At 40.6% G+C, this 26,952-nt stretch overlaps 1 protein-coding gene across 2 annotated transcripts in view; it reads left to right on the forward strand.

Annotated features, from left to right (window-relative positions):
• The window catches only part of usp32 (ubiquitin specific peptidase 32), a 216,231-nt gene that overhangs the window by 76,352 nt on the left and 112,927 nt on the right, over positions 1 to 26,952 (forward strand). For both annotated transcript variants that reach the window (XM_078224932.1, XM_078224933.1), the window contains exon 3: positions 9,774 to 9,879. In XM_078224932.1, the coding sequence (XP_078081058.1) occupies positions 9,774 to 9,879 (106 nt within the window). The remainder of the gene's footprint in view (positions 1 to 9,773; positions 9,880 to 26,952) is intronic.

The raw sequence follows: 26,952 nt of genomic DNA on the forward strand, positions 1-26,952 counted from the left end.
AAAACCATTTCAACCATTGTGGAATACACTATTTTCTTGTCTTTGGGTAATTTTTAAAAATGTGACTTTTTTCTGGCTATGTTTCTTCTCATTTCACCCTCAAGAAATTTCCTGACTGAACTTAAATGTAGTTTTCAATCATGAATTGCCTAACATTTAATCAGTTTATAACTGTCGTTACGAAACAGGGTACTACGAAGTTACAAAATGTTAGCTGCAATGATTTATTTTGACTGAAGAGATGCACTGTTCTTGTACACAATCAAATAAATTTTTCTGTAAGGCTCCTTCAATAAATGTAAACAAACATAAATTCAAGAGATTAGTTTCATGAAAGTGGTACTTGCAAGTATTATAGGAAAGCTTTGACGCATTTCCAGCTGGGGCTTTCTGACCTTATCAGTGCACTTGAAAGAGGTCTTTGTTGGTGGGAGGGAGTGTGCTATCATATGTCCATATGGCAGTGCATTGTTGCATGGTGCATTTTGCTGGAATTTATGTAATCACATTTAATGTTTAGTTTAACCTAATCTATATTTGTCAAATATTTTTATACGGATTGTGTTCAAAGCCTTTGTTCTTCAGACATTCTGGCAACCATTGCAATCTATGATATTCTGTTCACAGAGACTCTAGATTTTTAAAAACATTTTTTGTTGTTTGCCAATATTGCTGGCAAGGCCAACATTTTTGTTGCCCTTCCCTAAATGCACTTGAGAAAGCAATGGTGAGCTACCTACTTGAACTATTGCATCAACACTGATGTTAAGAAGGGAGTTCCAGGTTTTTGATGACAGAATAGAGGCATAGTTCCAGATCAGTTTGGAGGGTATCTTGCAGCTGGTAAACCTGCTGCTTGCCTGTTAGGCTTGTTTTTCAACGTTGTGAAGATTGCAGGTTTGGAAGGAGCTGTTGAAGGAGTCTTGGCAAGTTGTTGCAATGTTTCTTGTAGATGGTGCGCAGATGGTGGAGGGAGTGAATGTTTAAGTTAGTGTATGGCATACACCCCCTCCTTGTCCCTGCCTGCAATGGTAATACCTTTGAACATCAGGGGGGAAAGGTTAAATTCTCTCTCGTTTGAGATGATCATTGTCTGGCACTTGCGTGGCATGAATATTAATGGCCACTTATCAGCCTCCCATCCATTGACTCTGTCTCCACTTCCCGCTGCCTCGGCAAAGCAGCCAGCATAATTAAGGATGCCACGCACCCCGGACATTCTTTCCACCTTCTTCCTTTGGGGAAAAAGATATAAAAGTCTGAGGTCACGTACCAACTGACTCAAGAACAGCTTCTTCCCTGCTGCTGTCAGACTTTTGAATGGACTTACCTTGCATTAAGTTGATCTTTCTCTACACCCTAGCTATGACTGTAACACTACATTCTGCACTCTCTCGTTTCCTTCTCTATGAACGGTATGTTTTGCCTGTATAGCGCGCAAGAAAGAATACTTTTCCCTATGTTAATACATGTGACAATAATGCATCAAATCAGCCCAAGCCTGGATGTTGTTCAGCTCTTGCATGTGGACATGATTACTGTGCAGTCATCAACAAACATCTGATAAGAATCATCCGCAAATCTGGCTATATGTTGAAGGAAAAGTAATTACTGAAGCAGCTGAAGATGTTTGAGCTTAAGACGCTACCCTAAGGAATTCCAGCAGTGATATGTTGGGGCTGAGATGATTGACTTACATTAACCACAACCATCTTCCTTTGTACTAGGTATAACTCCAACCAGTGGAGAGTTCTCATTGACATGTTTTGCTCATGCTCTTTGATGTAACACTTGGGCAAATGCTACCTTGATGTCAAGGGAAGTCACTCTCGCCTCACCTCTGGAGTTCAGCTCATTTGACCAAGCCTGTAATGAGACCAGGAGCGGAGTGACCCTGATAGAATCCAAACATGGCATCAGTGAGTCGGCATTGTAGAATCAGTGATGGAAGAGTCATCCAGACTCAAAATCAGCTCTGTCCTCTCTCCATGGGTGCTGTCAGACCTGCTGAGATTTTCCAGCATTTTAACATTTTCTTGTTTTTCTGTTTAAAAAATATCCTTGTTGTCTTGGGGGCAGTAAATATATGAAGACATTAAGTGTTGCAGACGTCTACCTCAAATGATTTAATAACTGGAATTTAATCATAGAAACCCTACAGTGCAGAAGGAGGCCATTCGGCCCATCGAGTCTGCACCGACCACAATCCCACCCAGGCCCTACCCCCACATATTTTACCCGCTAATCCCTCTAACCTACGCATCCCAGGACTAGAAGGGGCAATTTTTTTTTTTAAACCTGGCCCATCAACCTAACCCGCACATCTTTGGCATGCTCTGCTAAATAAATACTAGCAACATGTTTACGTACTTATGAGGTCAGAAATTCATGTCATAAGAGAATGCCAATTTTAAAGAATTGAGGAACCTTTACATTTAGTAAAGCTATAATTCAGAACTTCAGGTGACTCAGTAAGCTCAGTAAATGGTCCATTTACCACTTTTCTTTGAAAGTCAAAAAATGTTTAAAAATATGGATGAAACAATTTTCCCTCCCTTCTCCGATCTTTACATTTTGATGGCTGGCCATTCATTGGCAAGTGTGGGCCCAGGTTTGCTTAACCATGTGATAGCATATCTTCAAACTTGAAATTGTTTCTATTTTACTTTGTTTCTAATGTCAGTAGTTTCAAATGAATTTTTGATGAGAGCAGACACAGCTTAGATTTTTGTGCTAATCAAATTGACTAAACAGAAAACTTTTTGGGGCTAAGACCAAGACACAACGAGGAAAATTTTTTGTATTTATTCAAATGTGTTTTTATTGTACCTATAACTTGTACGAAATGTAACTTTTGATAGGAATCATTTTGGGGGCAGCTACTCATTTTTATATTTTTGACTACCTTCTATGACTGTGCGGTTGGCTTGGCAGAGGGGAAATAAAAAGAATTTTTTCCTTTGGAACGGGTTGCATATTTATTAAAATATGTATTAGAGGGCATTATTTCTATTCTGCAAACTTCAGAAGTGAATATGTGGCAGCTCTCCAACTGGACCTTTTTTCTTAAAGGCACTGCGGTAATTTGTGTGTCCGGTCTAGGCAGTCAAAATTCCACCAGACGTTCTGGTACAATGCTATTGGAGATTGACAACTGAAGATGTACATTTGCACTATCTGTTCATAATATATTAATCTTGCATCAGTCTCTACTTTTTTGTCTACTAAATCTTACTTTCTGTTGTCAAATTTTTCTCTCACTATTGTCATTCTTCCATTATAAATTCCTGTGCCCAGATGTGCAGTGGAATTGCCTGTTTAACCTTGTCACATGAACAGAATTGCAGATTCCTACCAGTCATAGCATTGTAACACCTCAGTTTACCAGCTTCTCCGTTCTATTACTTTGACGCTATGGAAGTTGTCTTTAATTTTCCTCTTTAATTATAAAAATAAATCAAAGCATGATACAAAAATAAGAACCAAATGTATGAATGAACTGCATCTGTTAAACATTTAATAATTTGCGATAAAAGCAAATTACTGCGGATGCTGGAATCTGAAACCAAAAGAGAAAATGCTGGAAAATCTCAGCAGGTCTGGCAGCATCTGTGAGGAGAGAAAAGAGCTGACGTTTCAAGTCCAGACGTGTGTCAAAACATGTCAAAGCTAAAAAGCATAGAAAGTGAGAGATATTTATACTGCAGGGTGAGGGAATGAAAGATGAGTCATCGCCACAGAAACCAGTGGAAAAGACTGCTAATAGCTGTCCACAGAAAGAACGGTTGCAAATTCCACACAGTGACCCAAGCTGGGAATCGAACCCAGGTCCCTGGCGCTGTGAAGCAGCAGTGCTAACCATTGTGCCACCGTGCTGAATTGAACTCCAAGAAGAAAGAATGAGGAACTGAGATGGAAATTGAAAACAGTGAATTGTCATTCAGTACAGAAACTAAGAGAGAACAAAGGAGAGCCGTTAAGGATGAAATGAGCTGAGCTGATCAAATGAGGAGAAGGTGCTATAAGACTGTGGGGGATAAAGATGTGATTTAGTGATGCAATAGTTTGGGTAAGGCAAATAATGAAATAATATAGCCAGCCGATTTTGAAGGACCTCAATCATGCTGTGCTTAAAGTCATGCTGCATTGATTCCCAAATTTGTTTAGAAGATTTAAAAGACGTGTACTTTTCCAACTTATATTGTGACAAATTCAGTAAATTATTGAAGTTCCAATCACTTTTATTGAAAGTAGTTTTAATATTTAATGCAGTGATTGTTGACCACACTTTGAAGATATATTTAAAAGCATAAATAGGCTTTCAGAGAGGAACCTAATTGGGGAAGAACCACATCAATTAATTTGACAGAGGGGAAAATGCAAGATACTGCTAGGACAAACTGCACTTTTGTTTAAAAACTAGTTTGATAAAGATGGAATGTCACTTTGCCCATGCTTGCTGATGAGTGAAATTTTTTGAGCGACTATATATTTTTTCTGTTTAACCATGTTTCCTATCTGACAGTGGTGGAGGATCTTTCTTTGATTAGCTGCCAACAGCTTCCATTGTGATGACTAATCAGAAGACATTATCCCCTTATCCAACCACTTTTATACACACACACACTTCATCTCCCTGCCCTAGCCTGGACCATTAATTGGTGTTTAATTATATTCAGGTGCTGGAGGATGTGGGAGCAGAGAAGAATGTAAGTGCAGAAATATTGGTGGTAATTGATTTACTGGGAAAGTTGAGTTGGAGGGCAGAAGCGTGAAAACAGTTAGAGCATGCAAAAAAATTTTTGAATGCAAAATTAATTGTGAAATGAACTGCATGTGAGAAGAAGAAAATTAAGAATTAATGTAAATGTATGGAAAAATGCTGTGAGGTATATTGTGTTATGGAGGGGAATTTTGGGAGTTGAGAGTCTTAAGTGAGTTGTGAGAGTGGAAGTGACAAGACATAGTGGTGAGAAGTTGGTGCTGTGATGTGAGAGTTGTCAGGCTTCGAGCTAGTTTGGCAACAAGAGTGATGGGAAAGAGCTTGTGGGATATGGTAGTATTTATATTTCCAATATTCTCTCATCCAGGCACATGTGATGAGGCAAGTTGTGATGGGGAGGTACATGAACTGACCAGGCACAGGGAAGTCCCAGGGTATATGCAGAATGAGAGGGTAATCTTGACTTGCAGTTTATTACCTCTGGACCTTGCTACCCTTTTTGATTAAGCTTTTTGTCATCTGCACGTAGCTCCTTGTGGCTTTTTAATAATGTCTCTGTGAAACAACTTGAAACATCTTATTATGTTAAAGGCACTTTGTAAATAGTTGTTTGTTGTTGAAAGGGGCAGTCCTGACATCTGTGAGCAGCCAAGGAATATCAGGATATGATAGTATTGAGAAAATGGTGCTCCGCTTTGGGAAGAATTGGGAGGAATGTTGGGCTGGAGTGTTGGAATTAGGGCTTTCGGATGGTAGTGGTAATGTGTGAGAATAGCGGGAGAGGATTTTAGAGTCTAATCAATGGCTGTCTTGAAGCACCATGAAGTGAGCAGTGGGTCATATTGATAGATGGTTGATCCATGTAGTAGCATTGGGCTAGATGTCATGATTTGACAAAGCTCGGAGCATGACTGCAGGACTTGGCAACACTTCAGATGCATGTGCAATGTTGCTGGAACTGGGTATGGGGTGTTAGATCATCAGAATGTGGGTGGTACCTCTTGCTGTGGAAAGGCCAACTGGTGAGGAGGAGGAAATAGAATCAGCAAAATTGAGCATGTGGGTGAGGGAATTGTGGTTCTTGGGAGTGAAGAGAGATGGCAGCAATGATCATTGACTCGGGGAAATAGAAGGGTGATTGGACAGAGTTGTTGACACGAGAGTCGTGAAAAATGAATTTGAGAGGTAGAAGAAAATCAAGATATAAAGTGCTCTGTGGTGAGTGGCAGAGGAACAGGAGGAAGTTGGTTGGCTATTGATGTAGGCTGGAGGGTGGAATTATTAGGATGTGGGGCAGATAAAGATATATGAGAGCATTTATAATTTGAGAAAGAACATGGCATGTTGGAGGTAGCAGAAGGGCAGAAACATTGGAGCTTGATGGAATTTTATCTATTTTGGTGAAGACTTCACTGTTTTAATATTAGAAATATTGAGGATGTTAGAAATATTGTAATGCTAAACATAACGGAGCGAAGTTGATACAGTGAAGAAGTGGTTAAATGTTCTAGTTTTTTTTTCAATGAACCAAGGGAATAGACGCTGTAGCGTGAGGGCTTACACTGAAGTCACAGAACAACACTGTTGTTATCTTGTGGTGCAACATGTTAATGCACTAATGTACTGTGACAAGAAGTGACAGGACATTTTGTCTGATTCCTGGTCTGAGGGCCATTTAGAAGTATGTTGCTTTTCTAAGAGATAAAAGGAAATGCATAGTGAACTCGCAATTTACTGACAGTCATTTCAGCAGCAGTAGAGGTACGTCTTGGGGACATGTTGTTGTCATTTTGATTGAGCTGGTTTCTAGTGAGGGATTACAGGTTTAAAAAATGGTCTATGAATTTAAGAATAGAATATGGGATAATTTTGAAATGTTTATTCAGGAAGACTATAAATGTGTGAGAGTGGTAATATACTGCCTGCTTTGGCGCTGTGAAAGGAGCACTTTATATTAAGTTAGAAGATGAAAGGTAGGAAAACATTAATTAAGAATGACTAACTATGAACATGATGTATGTTTATTATGTTTTTTTGGTGAGAGGGGCATGCTTTCCATACTGCAATTTGTCAGGTGATTGCAACAGAGAACATACCAAGAGAATACAGGTCCCATTTGGTATATTTTGTATTCTCATAACTTGCACTATTCTCAAGCTTGCACTACTTTCTGTAATCCTTCAATACAGAATCACTACAGTGTAGAGGGAGGGCATTCAGCCCATCAAGCCTGCACCGACGGCAATCCCACCCAGGCCCTATACCCATAGCCCCATATATTTACACTGCTAATTCCTCTGGCACAAAGGAGCAATTTAGCATGGCCAACTCACCTAATCTACACATGTTTGAACTGTAGGAGGAAACTGGAGCACCCGGAGGAAACCCATACAGACATGGGGCAAACGTGCAAACTCCAAACACAGTCACCCAAGGCTGGAATTGAACTGGGATCCCTGGTGCTGTGAAACAGCAGTGCTAATCCCTATGCCTCACAGATGTATCAGATTTGCAATGGATTCTGGAAGAACTAAGAAAATAAATTTAGCTTTACTTGTGGAATATTTTAGAACTACTTTTATTATTCATTGAAATAATAGGGCACCAATGCTGCTTGGCATATTTTTCCGCATGCTTTCCTGAACTTCACTTTGTGGTAGTTATCATGCAAACAATTTAGTAATTGTATACCATTGGAAGTCTCACAACACCAGGTTAAAGTCCAATAAGTTTATTTCATAGCACAAGCCACTAGCTTTCGGAGCGCTGCCCCTTCATCAAGTGAGTGGGAGTTCTGTTCACAAACAGGGCATATAAAGACACAAGGACAGTTAGTGAGATTTTGCAAGCCCAGGCAAGTCGTGGGGGTTATAGATAGTGTGACATGAACCCAAGAACCCGGTTGAGGCCATCCTCATGTGTGCGGAACTTGGCTATCAGTCTCTGCTCAGCGACTCTGCATTGTTGTGTGTCATGAAGGCCGCCTTGGAGAACACTTACCCGAAGATCAGAGGCCGAATGCCCGTGACTGCTGAAGTGTTCCCCAGCAGGAAGAGAACACTCTTGCCTGGTGATTGTTGAGCAGTGTTCATTCATCCGTTGTCGTAGCGTCTGCATGGTCTCCTCAATGTACCATGCCTCGGGACATCCTTTCCTGCAGCGCATCAGGTAGACAACGTTGGCCGAGTTGCAAGTGTATGTGCCGTGTACCTGGTGGATGGTATTCTCACGTGAGATGATGGCATCCGTGTCGATGATCCGGCACGTCTTGCAGTGGTTGCTGTGGCAGGGTTGTATGGTTTCGTGGTCACTGTTCTCCTGAAGGCTGGGTAGTTTGCTGCGGACAATGGTCTATTTGAGGTTGTGCAGTTGTTTGAAGGCAAGAAAAGGGGGTGGTATGGGGATGGCCTGGGCGAGATGTTCGTCTTCATCAAGGGCATTCGGCCTCTGATCTTCGGGTAAGCATTCTCCAAGGCGGCCTTCATGACACAACAATGCAGAGTCGCTGAGCAGAGACTGATAGCCAAGTTCCGCACACATGAGGACGGCCTCAACCGGGATCTTGGGTTCATGTCACACTATCTGTAACCCCCATGACTTGCCTGGGCTTGCAAAATCTCACTAACTGTCCTGGTTGGAGACAATACACATCTCTTTAACCTGTGCTTAACCCTCTCTCCACTCGCATTGTTTGTACCTTTAAGACTTGATTACCTGTAAAGACTCGCATTCCAACCATTATTTTGTAAATTGAGTTTGTGTCTTTATAGGCCCTGTTTGTGAACAGAACTCCCACTTACCTGATGAAGGGCCAGCGCTCCGAAAGCTAGTGGCTTGTGCTACGAAATAAACCTGTTGGACTTTAACCTGGTGTTGTGAGACTTCTTGCTGTCCTTTTCTGTGACCAATGCACGCAACTGTTTTCTTATTATCTGTGGCATTCTTGACATCTAATGTGGCCTGAAAAGGATCATTCACTCACAACTTCTGTTGAAGATATATAGAGCTGGTTGATATTTGGCTGAAGTGTCATTGGCAAGTTTAAATTTATCGAGTGTTAATTAGTTGTTACTTTTCATCTGATGTTGAATTTTGTTGGAAAATTCCACCATTAATCTGACATTGATGGAGATGTAATCATTTTCTGTTTATAGAGACAGGTCCCTGTGTTTTGTTTGTTCTACTTGCTTATCCATCAGGAATAATTAAGTGATTTTTTTTTTTACCCCCCATAGGCCTCTGATATTTTCATGGTCTGTATCTATTTGAAATTTCATTGAACTCTTGACAAATTTAGTGAGGGTTTTATGGAGTAACAGTTGATCTCTGAGTGAACTTTATCACTCTGTTTGACATTTGTGTATACTTGCTGGCATCTGTAGTCAAAACTTTACCATCACAAGAACTAGTTTGTATTGATGCTGACCATAATTGTGCATTAACAGCATATTAGTTATTCTGTATTGTTACCCAGGCAAATAACTATCTTAGAATCATAGTATCCCTACAGTACGCATGATTTGGCTCATCAAGTCTGTACCAACCACAACTCACCCAGGCTCTATTCCCGTTACCCCACACATTTACCCTGCTAATCCCACTGACACTAGGGTCAATTTTTAGCATGGCCAATCAACCTAACCTGCACAACTTTGGACTGTGGGAGGAAACTAGAGCACCAGAAGGAAATCCACGCAGACATTGGGGGGGAAAGTGCAAACTCCACGCAGAAAGTGACCAAGGCCGAATCGAACCTGGGTCCCTGGCGCTGTGAGGCAGCAGTGCTAACCACTGTGCCACCTTGCCGCCCTTATCTTATCAGTTATTGTTGAGCAGAGGTTGGATGGATTCAACCTGCATATAATTATCATGGCTATGATCCTTTTATAGGCAAACCAAGAATTAATATTTCCAAACTAAATTATGTCCGTTCAAATTTTATAGAATGTTTGCAAAATCTCTCGATATACTATTTGGATGAAAATCTAAGTTTAAGAAATAACTATAGTATGATTTATCAGTATTTTGATTTTTGCTTTTATTTCTGTAGGTTATTTATCATTCATTTGGTGGAACGTCAAAAGGTCTTCATTTTAATAACCTGATAGTGGGGCTGGTCCTCCTGACGAGGGGAAGGGATGAAGAGAAAGCGAAGTGTAAGTACTCCAGAATCATTTTGGTTATGTTTAATGAAAATTTTGCTTTGCAGATTAAAACTGCTGTGGTAAAGATTACTGTCTCAGAATTTTTCCTTGATTTAATGTAAAAGTGTAGAATGGTACTAAAAATGTAACGTTCGAGGTGGCTTTGGATTCAAATGAGTAGCCTAGAAATCTTTTACAACAATAAATAACCATCTTTCAAAATTCAGCTTTCAATATTGTCCATCTTTCATAATTGCACAGCTTGCTCCAAATTTGCTAGTTGTACTCTTTGTAATAAGTTGGGGAAGGATTGCATTGTGCATTACTCTGAATATTTCTGGAGCCTCGGAGTTTGGATCTGCTGAGGAACTCAAGAACATGTCTCATTGAAAGCCAGGTCTAATTGAAATAGACAATTGAATTTGGCACAATGACACCCAAGTTGTAAAATGACATCACTTTTAAGAGGGAATGTTTAAAGACCCAAGAGCTTGTCAGCATTTTGGAAAGCTGATAGTTTAATGGTTTACAGCACTAAGAAACAGTTTGACCACTTTGTTTTTTCCCCCAAAATACTACTTGATTAAAGATTCTATTCTGATTTACTGAACCCATATTGCTAATTTACCTGTCACCTGGTGTTAGCACACATTGGGGGTGGAATTCCATGATGGTCTGATGGAAAGTGTTGGTTGGAATTTGAATTTGTTCCCAAATATGTTTGCACCAATTCTTTTAACCTATTGGGAGGGTTTCTTTCACCCTCGTTTCTCTCTGAAAGGTTGGCAATCCATATGTATTGGCAATAGAACTCATTTCTCTAGCTTGTGAAACATTGTATCAGAGTCATTTTTAATCTTGGGAAAGCATAGAGTTTAATTTTATCCACTTTTTCCATTCAGTGAAACTTAGTATATGTATATGAAGTATCAGTCCTTTTTGTAGATGGAACAGAAAGATATCCACCAAGTTATTTCATTGTAAATCAAAACTTTAAATAGTTAATTTCCAAAAGACATCAGTAAATTACATTGTGAAGTATACCATGTTATCTTGCTTTTTGATGTGGAGATGCCGGCGTTGGACTGGGGTAAACACAGTAAGAAGTTTAACAACACCAGGTTAAAGTCCAACAGGTTTATTTGGTAGCAAAAGCCACGCAAGCTTTCGGAGCTCTAAGCCCCTTCTTCAGGTGAGAAGGGGCTTAGAGCTCCGAAAGCTTGTGTGGCTTTTGCTACCAAATAAACCTGTTGGACTTTAACCTGGTGTTGTTAAACTTCTTACGATCTTGCTTTTTGACAGCGCTGATCCACTGGAAACATTAGCCATAGAAGTTTACAGCACAGCAGGAGGCAATGTGGCTCATGTCTGTGCTCGGTTTTCACTAAGCATTCTAATACTACTTCAGCAGTGCTCTCCCCATTACCTTGTTTGTTCTTGCACTTCAAGTATATATCCAATTTCCTAGTAGGATGCAGTAACTTCACCTTAACTGTTTGCTCTGAGACAATTTATACCGCAATAACCATAAAGAAATACCACCTAACTGTTCCTTTGCTCCTTTAGTGATTTTAATCTGACTATCCTTCATCACTGATTAACCCAGGCAAAGGGAATGTACTTCCCTATCCACTCCCATCAAATAGTTTTAAAAACCTTTGCTAAATCTCTCTTACCAGCAGTCTCTCTTTCAGTGGTTTCATTCTACTTCAGTCCTAGAAATGCAAGTTTCTACTCCAATTATCTTGCCATCTAAACCAAAAATTCTGTTTTTAAATTCCCGACTACACCTTTCCTTGCACTGCCAAATGATTATACATTTCAAGCTCTCACTTTCTTTTCATTTGAAATTTTCAGTGCCTTTACCTTGAAGGTGGAAATTATTTGTCTTAGTGTCTTTCACAACCTCAGGATGTGACAAAGTATTTTATAGCCAGTTCATTGCTTTCAAAGTGTAGTCACTGTTGCATTGCAGGAAATGCAGGTAGATTGCTTTTAGGTTTTTTCTCAATTTATATTACCATACATTTCATATAAAGTTGTATTTGCCATTTGTCTGCCCTCTGGTAATCTGTATGCATTCCTGATGCTTTTTAAACTATCTTGCTCACGGTTAGCCAAAATTCTCTCTTATATCATATTTTAAGATTGTGCTCCTTCTATCCAAGTCTAAATCAGCTATATAAACTAAGAACAGATGTGGACCCATGGTATTGCACTATTTAGAATCGCTCTGTACTCTGAGAAGCACCCATAAACCCAACTTTGTTTCATAAATGTGAATAGTTTTTAAACATCTTCTTGCACAGCATATCTCAGTTTTTTGAGGAAGTCTCATCACTTCATCAAAATTACACTCAAATCTATACACACTGGCCGGAGTTCTCCAGTCTCACATGCCCCGCTATTGCTACCAGCAAGAATGGAGCTCTTGATGCTCCGCTAAATCTCTGTTCATAGCAACAGGACTGGAGAATCCCAGCTGTGGGGCGAGGTTGGAGAATTCCGGTCTTCAAATAAAAATGCACTAATTTATGAAACAAGACTTCCTTTAATAAATTCAGTAAAAAGTTCCTGAATAAGACACACATTTCTCAATGCTTTGTAACTTTACCTCAGATTATGGATTGGAAGAGTTTTCCCCAACTAATACTAGACTAGATGGATCGTCTTTAGTAATATAGGAATGCGGCTAGGCTGTTCAATCCCTTGAGTCTGTGTTACCATTAAATCAGATCATCCTTGATTTGTACCTCAACTCAATTTAACCATCAATGCTATATATTTTCTTGGTCTTGAAAATGTCAATTGACTCAGCATTCACAGCTTTTCAGGGAAGGTTTTCCAAATTTCCAGTGGCAGTTGTGTGCAAATATATTCTTGATTTCATTCCTAAATGATCTAGCTTCAATTTGAAAGAATGTGCCACCTTATTCTGGATTCTTCCACAAAAAGAAATACTTTCCCTTTATCCGCCTTGTCAAATCACTTTAAACGTCTCGATTAGATCAACATTCAACCTTGAGAAAGCAAACCAGGGTACTGCAACTTGTCCTCATAATTTATCTCAAGCCCTGGTATCATTCTGGTGAGTCTGTGTTGTTGTCAATTCTCGACCTGTGGTGTGGTACCTAAAACTGAGTGCCACTCCAATTAGGACCTTCCATATTTCCTAGTTTGTCACTAATTATCCAATTTACTCTTCTCTCCCTTCACGAACAAGAGAATTACATTATTTGCTCCCCAGTCTTGTGGCACAATTTGGATTTCTAAGGTTGAACAACCACAGCCGGTGGCTTTGCTTTCTTCCCTCTGAATTGTCACATCCTGTGGTGCATGTCATCAGGACTCAATGACTCATCCATTTTGTCTTTTTCATAGCCACTTTCCTACAAAGTTCAATTAATTGTTCCATGTCCATCTCTGATTGGTCTACATTCTCAGCAATATTATTTGTAGAATAAAATCTTTGGTAAATATTTGTTGAATATCTCTGCCATACCTTCATCTTCAAAAGTTGTAACCAGCCTTTCTCAATCCCTGAATGATCACCATTCATCTAACTATTCTATTTTTACATAACTAGCCATCCCCTTGCAATTTTTCAGTTTTCTGCCTTTCTCCATATCCTCTTTTAATCACTGTGCGATCCTCTCTCTTTTCCACTGTACTTTTAATATTGGTAGCTCTATTTCCATCACTTTTCTATCATTTAAATGTATTTGTTTTTAATACATCTGTTCACATCCTCTATGCTTCATACACTCTGTATTTGAGGCAGTATATTAATTTTTTACTTTTTGCATCTCATATTTGAACATTTCTCATTACAGATCAGTTCACCTGTTTGCTAATGCTTCAGCTGAGTTATTTTGTCTTTTATCTTCCTGAACTTTGCTTTGCTTACACTCCAGCACTTTTATCATTGATTCTTCTATCATTTATTTTCTTTTTGCACTGAACTTACCTCATTATGTTCCCCATTTTTAATGATCTTCCTACTCTCATATTAGTTATTGATAACATTTCCAAAACAAAATCAAATAGTGCCACTTTCCTTTTTGGTCTCAACACACTGATCCAATGTAAGATTTTTTTATCTTTTTATAAGACATTCACCCTGTAGATTATTTTGACCTGTGAATTACAGGAGAACAAATTGATGACTCTCTCAAAAGGCTGTTGTGTTTAATTATTTGTATCCACGATTATTGGCCTAAAATGGCCATAGCTTTCAAATGCTTGCAAGAAAATTAAAATAGTTGAAACAATGAGAAAAGAAAAGGAGAAAATAAACCACAACAACTGCTTTGTGCTAATGTCATGAACCACGTTGATACCTGCAAGGGCACCTCAACATGAGACACTGGTTTGTGGTCGTATATGATATTTTTTTAAGATGGTGTGAGGAGTCACGTGAAACCACCCGTGAGAAAAAGCAGCCCAGTCATAGTGTATCAATTACTAAAGGCTATTTATTAAATGAAAGGCATTCACACGAACAGGACTATAATTCTATAAAACACAAACACCGGAGCAGTACACATGCTCGCAGTTTTATCTAGAAATTACCCCATTTTCCAAACTATTCCTGATACCTGAACTCTAAGACTTCCCTGTTCCCCAAACAACATACACCTTAAACAAACCTATAAGTCAAATCCAGCTTACAGTTACCATACAATACCAGGAGGGTGATCCAGACTGGGAAGTGTCTTTGCCTGGTTCAGTAAAGCTAAATAAACTGCCTTTACAAAGGTTTCTGTATTAACTTAGCTGTAAGACTGTAATAACTCAGGAAACCAACTGGAAAGGAATGATGTTTTATTCTTAAATCAAAAGTTAAACTACAACCTTGTGGTACATATATATGAGTCCTATCCGGGACAATAGAACATTGGACCCAGTCAGGTGTCTGCCTTATCAAGGGTTCAGGAGACTAGTTTCACCTGACTAAGCAATCACCTATTCTCATGGGAACTTGTATTCCACGAGTCCCACAGGGAGATCAATTAAGGATTCCCCATGCAAGTCCAGAGGGTTATCACAACCCACTCCCTCTGAATCTGAGGGTTTCCCCTTGATCCTAAGCCATTAAAGTTGTCTTCGTCTTTTAGTCCATGGCCGCCTTTCTGTCTGGTCAGGGGGATATACTGAGTAGGCGACCGTCTCTTTCTTGCTGAACGTCAAAGTATCACTCTAAGTGGCTCATCTTCGGCAATGACCTCTGAATGTGAGTCTATCACCTCCATCTCCATTTCTGAGGTAGAGTCTTCATAGGCTTCTCAAGTCTACCGTAGGAGAGTTTCTTGTCTGTCCGTTGATGTGCACAGTGCCAATGATGGTATGTTCAGTGCGGTAGTTGCTTCTGTTGAAAACTCCTGACGGCGGAGGTGGTCAATATGTTTCTTTATTATCTTGTCTCCAGTTCTTTGTATATGACACTGGACCTGTTCTTGAAAGGGCAACACCTGGGGACCATGGAGTGCCGTCTCCAAAAATTCACACATGGATGGTGTCTCCTATCAGGCTTATGTCCATCATGGCTCCTTTTTTTGGCTTCTTATTTTTCCTCGAGTTTCCCACTCCGATTTGGGATTATGAAGTTAAGCCTGGTCCGAAGGTGCCTTCCCATCAGAGTTCTGCAGAGAATCAACCCGTCACATGCGTTGTTGTCCTGAAGTTAAAAAGGAACTATGCCAACTTTGTATCTAAGGAATCTTTTGATTTCTCGTGCTGTTTTTAAACTGGATTGTTCACTCAGCCACGCCACTTGAAGACTGATAATGGGGTGCTGTGCGGATGTGCTTTATTCTCTTTTTGTCTGACCCCAGCTTGCAAAAACTGCTGCAAGACTTCCTCTCAAGCTTTCGTGATGTTCCATAACAGTGCTCCTGTAATTAGAATGTCATTCAGATAACCTGTCACTCTGGGTAATCCTTACAGTATATTTTCCATTATTCAAAGAACAAAGAACAATACAGCACAGGAACAGGCCCTCCAAGCCTGTGCCGCTCCCTGGTCCAAACTAGACCATTCTTTTGTATCCCTCCATTCCCACTCCATTCATGTGGCTATCTAGATATGTCTTCAACGTTCCCAGTGTGCCCGCCTCCACCACCTTGCCCGGTAGCGCATTCCAGGCCCCCACCACCCTCTGTGTACCCCTCGTGAACGTCACCACCGACCTGGGAAAAAGCTTCCCACCGTTCACCCTATCTATGCCTTTCATAATTTTATACACCTCTATTAGGTCTCCCCTCATCCTCTGTCTTTCCAGTGAGAACAACCCCAGTTTACCCAATCTCTCCTCATAACTAAGCCCCTCCATACCAGGCAACATCCTGCACTCTCTCTAAAGCCTCCACGTCCTTCTGGTAGTGTGGCGACCAGAACTGGACGCAGTATTCCAAATGCAGCCGAACCAACATTCTATACATCTGCAACATCAGACCCCAACTTTTATACTCTATGCCCCGTCCTATAAAGGCAAGCATGCCATGTGCCTTCTTCACCACCTTCTCCACCTGTGACGTCACCTTCAAGGATCTGTGGACTTGCACACCCAGGTTCCTCTGCGTATCTACACCCTTTATGGTTCTGTCATTTATCGTATAGCTCCCCCCTGCATTAGCTCTACCAAAATGCATCACTTCGCATTTATCTGGATTGAACTCCATCTGCCATTTCTTTGCCCAAATTTCCAGCCTATCTATATCCATCTGTAGCCTCTGACAATGTTCCTCACTATCTGCAAGTCCAGCCAATTTCGTGTCGTCTGCAAACATACTGATCACCCCAGTTACACCTCCTTCCAGATCGTTTATATAAATCACAAACAGCAGAGGTCCCAATACAGAGCTCTGCGGAACACCACTAGTCACAGGCCTCCAGCCAGAAAAAGACCCTTCCACTACCGCCTTCTGTCTTCTGTGACCAAGCCAGTTCTCCACCCATCTAGCCACCTCCCCCTTTATCCCATGAAATCCAACCTTTTGCACCAACCTACCATGAGGTACTTTGTCAAACGATTTACTAAAGTCCAGATAGACGACATCCACGGTCCTTCCCTCGTCAACCATTCTAGTCACTTCTTCAAAAAACTCCACCAGGTTAGTGAGGCATGACCTCCCTCTCACAAAACCATGCTGACTATCGTGAATGAGTTTATTCCTTTCTAAATGCGCATACATCCTATCTCTAAGAATCCTCTCCAACAACTTCCCTACCACGGACGGTAAAAAATGGTACAAGCTGAAGATACCCCAAAAGACAAATGAGAGTACTTGTGCAATTCTTGGTGTGTGTTTACAGTATTGTATTTTCTGGATGATGTTTCCAATTCCAGTTGGAGATAAGCATGGCTCATATCCAATTTGTAAAGATATGACCCTGGCCAATTTTGCGTATAGGTCTTCTACTTGTGTCTTCGGTATCTGTCCAATCGGCAAGCTCTATTTACTGTCAATTTATAGTCTCCACAGAGATGGATTGCATTGTCTGGCTTTAAGACTGGGAGTACCTGTGCGGCCCGCTCGGAGAATTGCACAGGTCGTATAATGCCCAGTTCTTCGAATTGTTTCAGCTCGGTCTCTATTTTGCACACCGTGCATAAGGGACCAGTCTTGCTTAGAAATATTTAGGTTGAGCCTCTGGGTCCATGTAGATCCCTGCCTTGGCCTCTTTTATCTTTCCGAGGCCTGCTTGGAATACCTCTGGGTACTTCCCTATTACTTCGTATAGGTTACCAGTACCCAACTTAAAGATTTGCTGCCAGTTCAAGCAATTTTCTTTTCGCCAGTCCCTTCCCAAGACACTGGGCCCTTGTCCTTGTACTACTATCATGGGAGAGATGAACTGTCTGGGGTTACAGTGGTCCTGAATATACGCAATAGGACAATCTTGCCTTGGTATCTCGCAGGCTGAGTGGTAAGATGCCCAATCGTACTCACCTGAAGACATGTTCCCCTATGATGGATACCACTGTGCCTATGTCTACCTCTGTGTTTAATGGGTGGCTACTTGCTTGGAGTCGGATCTGGATTGGGGCCCCCTTTGGTGTAGTGATGCAATGTAATTGTATCAATTTCTCTTCCTCTGGTTGACTTATCTGATGAGCCCTATTTTGAGATGACTTCGCCCTTCGGTCTGGGTGATGTATGCTCTGTTTGTTTTGGTAACCTTGTCGGGAGCAGGTTCCCTGGCTGCACATGCAACATTGATGTTCATTATACTGTGGAAAACCCTCTTGTCCGGTGCACGGATTTTCCGACCTTGCTCTACATCGCCCATGATTGGGGGTCACAAGTGCGTTCTGCTGGGAACCTGGTTCTGAGGTACGGGGGTCGTCCAATGCTAAGGCCGGTGTTATCTACAGGAAGCCAACTGAAAAGGAATGATGTTTTATTCCTAAATCAAAAGTTAAACCATAACCTTGTGGTGCATATGCATAAGTCCCATCTGGGATGAGAGAACGCTGGATCCGCTCGGCTCCGCCTTATCAAGAGCTTGGGAGCCGAGTTTCACCTGGGTAGGCAATTGCCTGTTACCACAGGAACTCGTACTCCACGAGTCCCATAGGGAGATCAATTAAGGATTCCTCATGCAAGTCCTAGGGTTATGACAAATACTTTGAAAAGGAACTCTTCTATTAGCCGGCTTGCTATCAGCTGTTACCCTGGCTTTCCGGTGTGATGTTAAACTGGCCCGTCTGTTTCTGCAGGAGTTGACCATTATAATTCTGGCTCTTTGATGCTGCTCACCGCATGTTGAGCCGTCTGTCACTTCTACATTCCTGACTCTCAGAAATTTGCATCTATATGCCTTCACTGATCTCTCATTCATCTCGGTAAACTGCTTCCTGATAGGGCTATTTACATCTAATCTTTCCCAGATGTCTGTTAATCTCATTACTAGGAAAAGGACGCATCTCATCAGTCCCTTTGAATGTGCACTATTGCTGTCACCAGGCAGATCCTCCCTAGTTGCTAGGTAAATTACATCCCATCATTCCCTTTGTTAATTCTGGGTCTTGTTGTTACCAGGCAAAACCATGACACTTACAGCAAATGAAAGCTTCAGCAGTGTTATTGTGCTAGCAAATAACTGCTTCAACAATTTCTAGTATCAGAATGCTCAAATATATCATCAGCTAATCACACAATTGCCCAATGTGGCCATTCTCATTGATTGCAAATTCTATTTCCTATGCCAGGCCAGGCTTTGATACACAATTTGCATTTCTTCTACCAAGCCTTGGTTGGGTTTTCTCCTACCCTCAACTGTAGTGCTGGTTTCTGCTCCTGCAGTAATGGTCTCTGACTTGTTTAATCTTTTATACCCTTTTTCAGGGGGTAGTGTTAGTTTATTTATAGTGACAGGCCACACAATCCTCAAGTTTCTCTTTAAAAGCACAACACCTAATTTTATTCTGCGTTCTTGGTTTAAACCATGATTTGAATTTGCCCAGAAAACTGCCCATTCTTTCCGTAGTAATCTTCCATTATGTTAAGTCCCTTGCAGCTAACTTTCCAGAAAAATATTTTTCTATTGTTTTAGAACAATGTACATCACCTTGTCTGAATCCAAGGCCTATTCTTCATAAAGTGTTGGAGTTTCTCATTAGCCTGCATTAACTGTTGTTTCTTTCAATAGTATTTGTTTTCATCTCTTATCTTGGCAAGTTCAGAGAATTTACTTTTAACAGACTGACAAAGAATCTTTTCTTCCATCAGCACTATTCCTAGTTTCCCAAGGCATGCTGGTTGAATGTCAAACTTAAAAGTAATGTCTGAAGGCTTTTTCTTTGTCTGACATCAAGAAACAGCCTTGGGTGCATTTTAAACTGAATTCTTCACTCAACCAAATAGAATCACAAAATACAGTACAGGAAATGATAACTTGGCTGCAATTTGTCCTCCTACAAATAGTTACCCAATTCCCTTTGGCGATTACTGTTGAATCTGTATCTACCACCCTATCAGGCATGAATTCCAAATATTAACCACATGTTAAATTAAAATAAAAGTTCTATTCCCACCTCTGGTTCTTTTACCAATCGCTTTAAATCTTTGTCCTCTGGTTATAGACCCTTCAGTCATTGGATATAGCTTCTCATTATAAATTCTGCCTAAACTCTTCATGGCTTTGAATACCTCTATCAAATCCCCTTTTAGTCTTGTGCTCAAAGGAGAACTACTTTCTGCATGGGTACCTTTAATTCCAATTTAAAATCACCCAATATTATTGACCTGTAATAAAAACACAATATGCTGCAAATACTCAGCAGGCTGGTCAATACTACGGAGAGAGAAAAACAGGTTACCATTTCAAGCCCATGATCTATCTTTCATCAGAACTGGCAAATGTTAAAGTAGCAGGTTTTAAACAAATATAGAGGCTGGGAAAGAGATGAAGAAAGTGTGGAAAGCAGAAGTGCTTAAGTGGCAAAAAATGATAATACAAGGAAAGGTGGAGGGGGGTGGGGGTGGTGGAATGATAACCAGACATAGATAAAAATGGATCAAGACAAGATGTTAATAGCAATAGCAGAATCATTACCAATAAATGCCATCTGGAAAAAATGGGTGCAGTGATCATGATCTGAAATTGTTGAACTCCTGTTGAGACTGTAAAATGTTTAATGAAACAATGAGATGCAGTTCCTTGAGCTTCCATTGAGCTTCTTTAGAACAATGTAGGAGGCCATGGACAGAAAAGTCAGAGTGGATGTGGGCAGAGAATTAAAATCTCGGGTGTCTCAGCCGAAGTCACATCTGTGAACTGAACAGAGGTGTTCCACAAAGCGGTCATCAATTTGTTTGGTGTCCCCACTGTAGAAGCAACCACATCATGAACAGTGAATACGATATACTAAATTGAAAGAAGTGCAAGTAAATCCCTGTCTCACTTGAAAGGAATGTTGGAGTATGGGAAAGGCAGGGGAGGTTGTGGATGGTTAACACGTAGATTAGGGTGCTGCAGAGAGAGTGGGAAAGGAAGTGGGAGTTCTATTTGGTGATGTGTTGCACGAGAAATGGCAGAGGATGGTGGTTGAATGTCGAGACTATTATTGTGCTGTCATTGGATGCGTCCTCAAATTCCCTACAGATCTCTCCTTTATAGCAATTCTGGTATCTGATTGCCTGTGTTGAACATCAGTAACTTAGTCAGCCATTTTGTATTTGGTATGGATTCTGCCCTCTCCCATCTTTGTATTCTAGTGCTGCAGTAGAATCTTTCATCAATATGCCCTTGTACCCTCCCAATCTCTTGTGAAGCTAGTTTAACCAAGAATAAAGATTCCCAAATTTAAGCCATGTCTCTGTTAGAGCGAAGTGTGATATCCTTCTGTAGTAATTAATGTTTCTAATTCTCCATATCTGTCTTGAATGTTTTGTACATACCCATACATACTATTCAATTATAGCACCACCTTTTTTCAGAGCATGGACTCTTACTCTTTTTACTAAATCCATTTTTGCTATCCCTTATTCCATCTATACTTGTATTTTTATCCCTTGCTTCCTCATATCCTACTTTTTGTTTCCATCTGATAGTTTCTCTCTTGTAGCCATGTGTGCCTATTCCAACAGATTTTTTAATCCTACTCTCCCTCCAGTCTCAAACCTAATTTTTTTTCTAATAATTCCTACCCTATTAGGTTAAAACTTCTCCCGTTGTTCCCTTTAGCTTTCCTCAATGGACATTGGTGCTATTTCAATTCAGATGAAAGTCATTCGTGCAGTAGGATACTTCCCATGATCCAGAAATGTCTTAGTTTCTGTCTAGAATGCAAACCTCCTTCATTCAACAACTCGGTAATGACCAACTGACTTTTGTCATCTTCCTCTTCCTTATCCTGTTCTAATCCTGGTACAGGAAGCAATTAAGAGATTGCCACTCATGAAGTTTTTGTTTGCAGTCGTGCGCTTAACTCCATGAACTCCCTTAAATACATTTGTTTGTCATTAATTCCAATGTGGGACACAGTTTATGGCTGCTCTGCCTTCCTCCCTTTCCAGAAGTATTTCCTTTTATTCCATGATGCCCTTCACTCTTTGGCACTGAAGGTATTATGCTTAGTGTACATTTAAGAATCCCAGTCATAACTAGAGAAAAAAGTTGTGTATATATTCTTGATTATAGACTCCTCCACTATTTTCACTCTTATTCTTAGAATCTACTTGTTCTCTATCCTTTTGGTAATCCCTTGCTCAGTGGTACACAATGTTGCTTGGGACCACTCTGCTCTCAGTCATTAACAATTTTTACCACATTCTTGCCCCGTGATGTGCTGGAATCAGCAGGTCTGGCAGCATCAGTGGAGAGTGAAACAGAGTTCACACTTCAAGTCCAATAAGATTCCTCTTTGGTAATGTTAGAGTAAGAAGTCCAACAGATTTATTTGGAATCACGAGCTTTCGGAGCACTGCTCCTTTGCTCACCTGAGGAATCATAGAATCCTCCAGTGCAGAAGGAGGCCATTCGGCCCTTCGATTCTGCACTGACCGCAATCCCAATCAGACCCTATCCCCCATAACCCCATGCGTTTACTCTAGCTAGTCCCCCTGACACTAGGGTCAATTTAGCAAGCCCAATCCACCTAACCTGCACATCTTTGGATTGTGGGAGAAAACCCACGCGGACATGGGGAGAATGTGAAAACTCCGCACACACTGACTGAAGCCGGGAATCAAACCTGGGTCCCTGGCGCTGTGAGGCAGCAGTGCTAACCACTGTGCCACCATGCTGCAAGGAAGGAGCAATGCTCAGAAAGCTTGTGATTCAAAATAAACCTGCTGGACTTTAACCTGGTGTTGAGATTTCTTACTGTGCCCACCCCAGTCCAATGCCGGCATCTCTACATCTTTGATAATGTTGTCACCTACACTACGTTATTCCTGTGTCCCGAACTGTCTAGTACAGACTCGTAGTGATCCAGTTTATGGAGATTATGCTCCAGAAACTCCTCATTCTCTCCAGTGCTGCAAAGCATGACTAATTGTTCAATTTCTTTGGCACTTAACACAAATGTGCATCTTCTTGAGGATACATGATGGTTCACATATTGCACTTATAGAGAAAAGAAAATGAAATATAAACAAAGTTATAGTGTTCTAAATGGTACCAAAATATATCAAAGGTATTCTGATAGCTAGCTTTTATCTTAGAAAATAAATGTAGAAGTATATTACAATCTTAAATGCTTCACATTTATATTCAGAACTAGGGTTCCTGCATTGTCATCTCTTTGAATTTATATCGTCAGCCTAAACTTTTACTAATGCTAAAGGCGTGCAAAAGTTGCATAATTTTTGGAGAGGAATGGAGTCAACATTTTGAGCTGGTGACCTTTCATTAGAAATGAAACAGATTTTAAGCAAGTGAAAGAGGAGCGAGTGATTTTTAAAAAAACAAAAGAAAACACTAAATGACAGAAGACTTGTTGCAAAACGAAAGGGAGTGTTAATGGGGTATCAAGAAACAGAAAGCGTGTCAAAGGGAACACTGCCATCAAAAAGCATAAATGAGAGTAAAATCAAAACCTGCCAAGGGAAAAGCAAACAAAAGGGGGCTGAGGTAAATGAATCTTGGTTGAGAAGAAAGGATGACATATCAAACCATAGTATGGAAGGTTACATCGTCAGAATAGCTTCAATGGAGACAGGAAACTAGAAACTGTTAAAGTACGGACAGCATCACAAGAATCATGGCTGTAGCTGCGAAGAGACTGGATAAGGGGAGAAAAAATAGTTGCGATGAGAAGAAATCACTTGAATGAGGCAGGAACAGCCTGAAACAGTAGTTCTAACAGGGTAGTCTTGCTTGTGGATTTTGGGAAGGAGGTAGAAGTGCACCGTTCAGAGTTGGCATACCATATGCTTGGAGACCATGGAAGGAAGATATATTTAAGAAAGGATGTGCTGGCCTTGGAGAGGATCCAGAGGTGGTTTCCCAAAAATGAAAATGTCGATGTATGAGGAGTGTTTGAGGACTCTGGGTCTATATTTGATGGAGTTTAGAAGGACGAGAAGGGGATCTCATTGAAATTTACAGAATGCTGAAAGGCCTGGATAGAGTAGACGTGGAGATGTTTTCATTAATAGGAGAGACTAGGATTTGAGGGCACAGCCTCAGTGTAAAGTGACAACCCTTTAGAACCGAGATGGAGGAATTTCTTCGGCCAGAGGATGGTGAATCTATGGAATTCATTCCCAAGAAGGCTGTGGAAGCCAGGCCATTGAGTGTATTTAAGACCGAGATAGGTTCTTGATTGGTAGGGGATCAGAGATCACGGGGGAAAAGGTGGGAAAATGCGGTTGAGGAACTTATCAGCCATGATTGAATGACAGAGCAGTGTCGATGGGCTGAATGACCTAATTCTGCCTCTATATCTTATGGTCCTTTGGTCTAAGATCACCAAAGGAGGCCATATCAATGGCACACCTGGGCATAATTATATGATGCTTGGTAGTAGGTTCCTAGTTCTGAGGAAGGTGTCTGAAAGCCTCTGCTAGGTAGAAGGGTTGTCTGCCAGACAACAACACCACTCTTGTCAGCAATTTTAAGGATGGCCCTAAGGGAATGGGGCGCAGCAAGTTCAGACTGAGAAAGGTGAGTGGGTGAGTGAGGGCAGAAGAGAAATTGAGACAGCTTCTCGCGTTGATAGTTCTCGATGAAATGCTCAGGAGGGGTAAGAAGCCACAATGAAGTGTCCAGGTGGAGGGAGAATACTGGAGATGGGGGAAAGAGCCCACTGTGTGAGGAAGACTACTGGCCAGAGAGATGGAAACAGTGATCAAGACGATGAAAGAAGAATTCAGCATGCTGAGCTCAATTAATTGGTGAGAAGGTACAAGGGAATGAAACATGAGGCCTTTGCTGAGGACAAATCCTTCAGGGTTAAATAGCAAGATGCCATAGGATATCGGGAATACTCAGCAAGAATTATTATTAGAAGGAAATGGAGTTTGAGAGAAGTGAAAGGGAAGAAAGATCAGGTGGGACATTTGTACCCATGAGTTGAAGTTTGTGATCTTTTATACCTGTAAGGAAATAAAAACTGCCCTTTGCAATTTGCTATTTCTGCAACTTCAGCATGATGGCACCATCCTTTCAGCATTCTAAAAGAACCAGTTGCTCCACAGCACCCTAATGCACTTTTGAATCATCCCCTTCTCATGATACCTTTCTATGTAAGTGTAGAAGATGCGGCATTCCCCTTTCACCTCCTCCCTCACCATCTAGGGCCCCAAACGCTTGCTCCAGGTGAAACACTGATTTACGTGTGCTTCCTTTCAATTTAGTACTCTCAATGCAGTCTGCACTACTTTGGAAAGACCAATTGCATAGTAGATGATCACTTTGTAAAACACCCTCATTCGGTCTGCAAGTGTGACTGCGAATTTCTAGTTGCCTGTTATTTTAATTTGCCTTGTTCTCATACTTATCTCCCTGTTCTTGGCCTCCTGCGGTGCCCTGATGAAGCTCAACACAACCTCAAGGAACAAAACTACTTATTTTGCTTAGATGCTTTACAACCTTCAGGACACTCAAATTTCAGACCTCTGCCTCCGTTTTGTTTGTTTTTTTTCTTGGCAGGTTTTAGTTTTACTTTCATATTTCACTTCTCTATACAAATCTGTTTCTTTATTTGCTTCATTAGCACTCCCCTTGGTCTTACACCACCAATCAATCTCTTCTGTCTTCCAACATGTCACAGACTTTCTGTCCTTTCCCTATCCTCTGTCTCTCTCTTTCTTTTCCTTAAAAAATATTAAGTTTCTAACTTTCCCACTTCTCATGAAAGATCGCCAAACTGAAACGTTAACTGTTTCTCTCTCCATAGATGCTGCCTGATCTGCTGGGTGTTTCCAGGATTTATAGTTTTATTACAGATTGCCACCATTCCCAAACTTGGCTTTTGTACATGCAAGAATCAAACTGCTACTCGCTCCATAAAAGTGGTCATTTTAGGAGAAGAAAAATCCTGTCCACAGACATCTCGAGGCTGAACTCCAACTAAGGCTAAACTTTGCTCTTCTGGCCTCTTGTAACTAATTTTTTCTTCCAAGTCACTATTTATTAGATCAGGATATGTCGCTGTCTAGAGGTTATTTGTAAGATTGCAGATAGCATACTTTCTTGACCTAACAGCTTGGTACGTTTAAGTACCTGGTTAGCAACTCGCCAACCAATTGTGCATTACAAGTGTGACAGCAGATAGACAGATAAAATGGCCAAAATAATGTGATGGTCTAAATATGGACATGAAATAAATGAGTAAAGGAATACTAAAGACTTTTGTACAGAACATTGGTTAGGCCACAGACTCTGCAGTTTTGAGCAACCCATTAAAGAAAGGAAATTGTAGCCATTTGAAAACTATAGTTTATTTTAAGAGTAACTTAAATTGTTGGACTTGTATCCACTGAAGCAATTAAAGCTAAGAGGAGACAATAAAAACATAAGTTTTGAAGAGTATTGATAGAATGAATAGTGGAAGCCTATTCCACTGACTTAAGAGACAATATCAGAAGGGTCAACAATTTTAAATCCTCACTAAGAGTGAGCAGAGGAGAGAAGTGAAGAGAAATTCTTTGAGGAATGCTATTCCAGTGTGGAATGTTTTGCTCCAAAAAGTGGTTGAGCTATAGATAGTTTGTTTTCAAGAAAAAAATGGATAAATATTTGAAGGAAGAAAACCGCAAAGCTGGGAAGGAAGAGGAGCTTGTGGAGTTTACCTTGGATTACTCCATCAAAGTCATGTTCCAGACATGGTCGGCTGACTAGTTTTCTTCCGCACTGTAAACACCTGTAATTCTGGCTTTACACTTGTATGTGGAGTTGAAATAAATAAAAATAGTATCTGATAAATATGACTTCCCTAATTCTTTAAACAAATGGCAGCTTTATTTTCATATCTGGATCCTTTTTTTCTAACTTAATATAACTGTGGGATACGAGAAAGTTAACTTGCCTTGATGCCATTTTCTCCAGATAAAGGTTGTGTCCTGAAATGTGGCTATTAATATGGCCGAATTCAAGAAGATTATTTTTTCCCAGTTGTATGACAATTCTACT

Source organism: Mustelus asterias, chromosome 12 (genome assembly GCF_964213995.1).
Source record: "Mustelus asterias chromosome 12, sMusAst1.hap1.1, whole genome shotgun sequence".
In the NCBI taxonomy this organism is placed as follows: domain Eukaryota; kingdom Metazoa; phylum Chordata; class Chondrichthyes; order Carcharhiniformes; family Triakidae; genus Mustelus; species Mustelus asterias.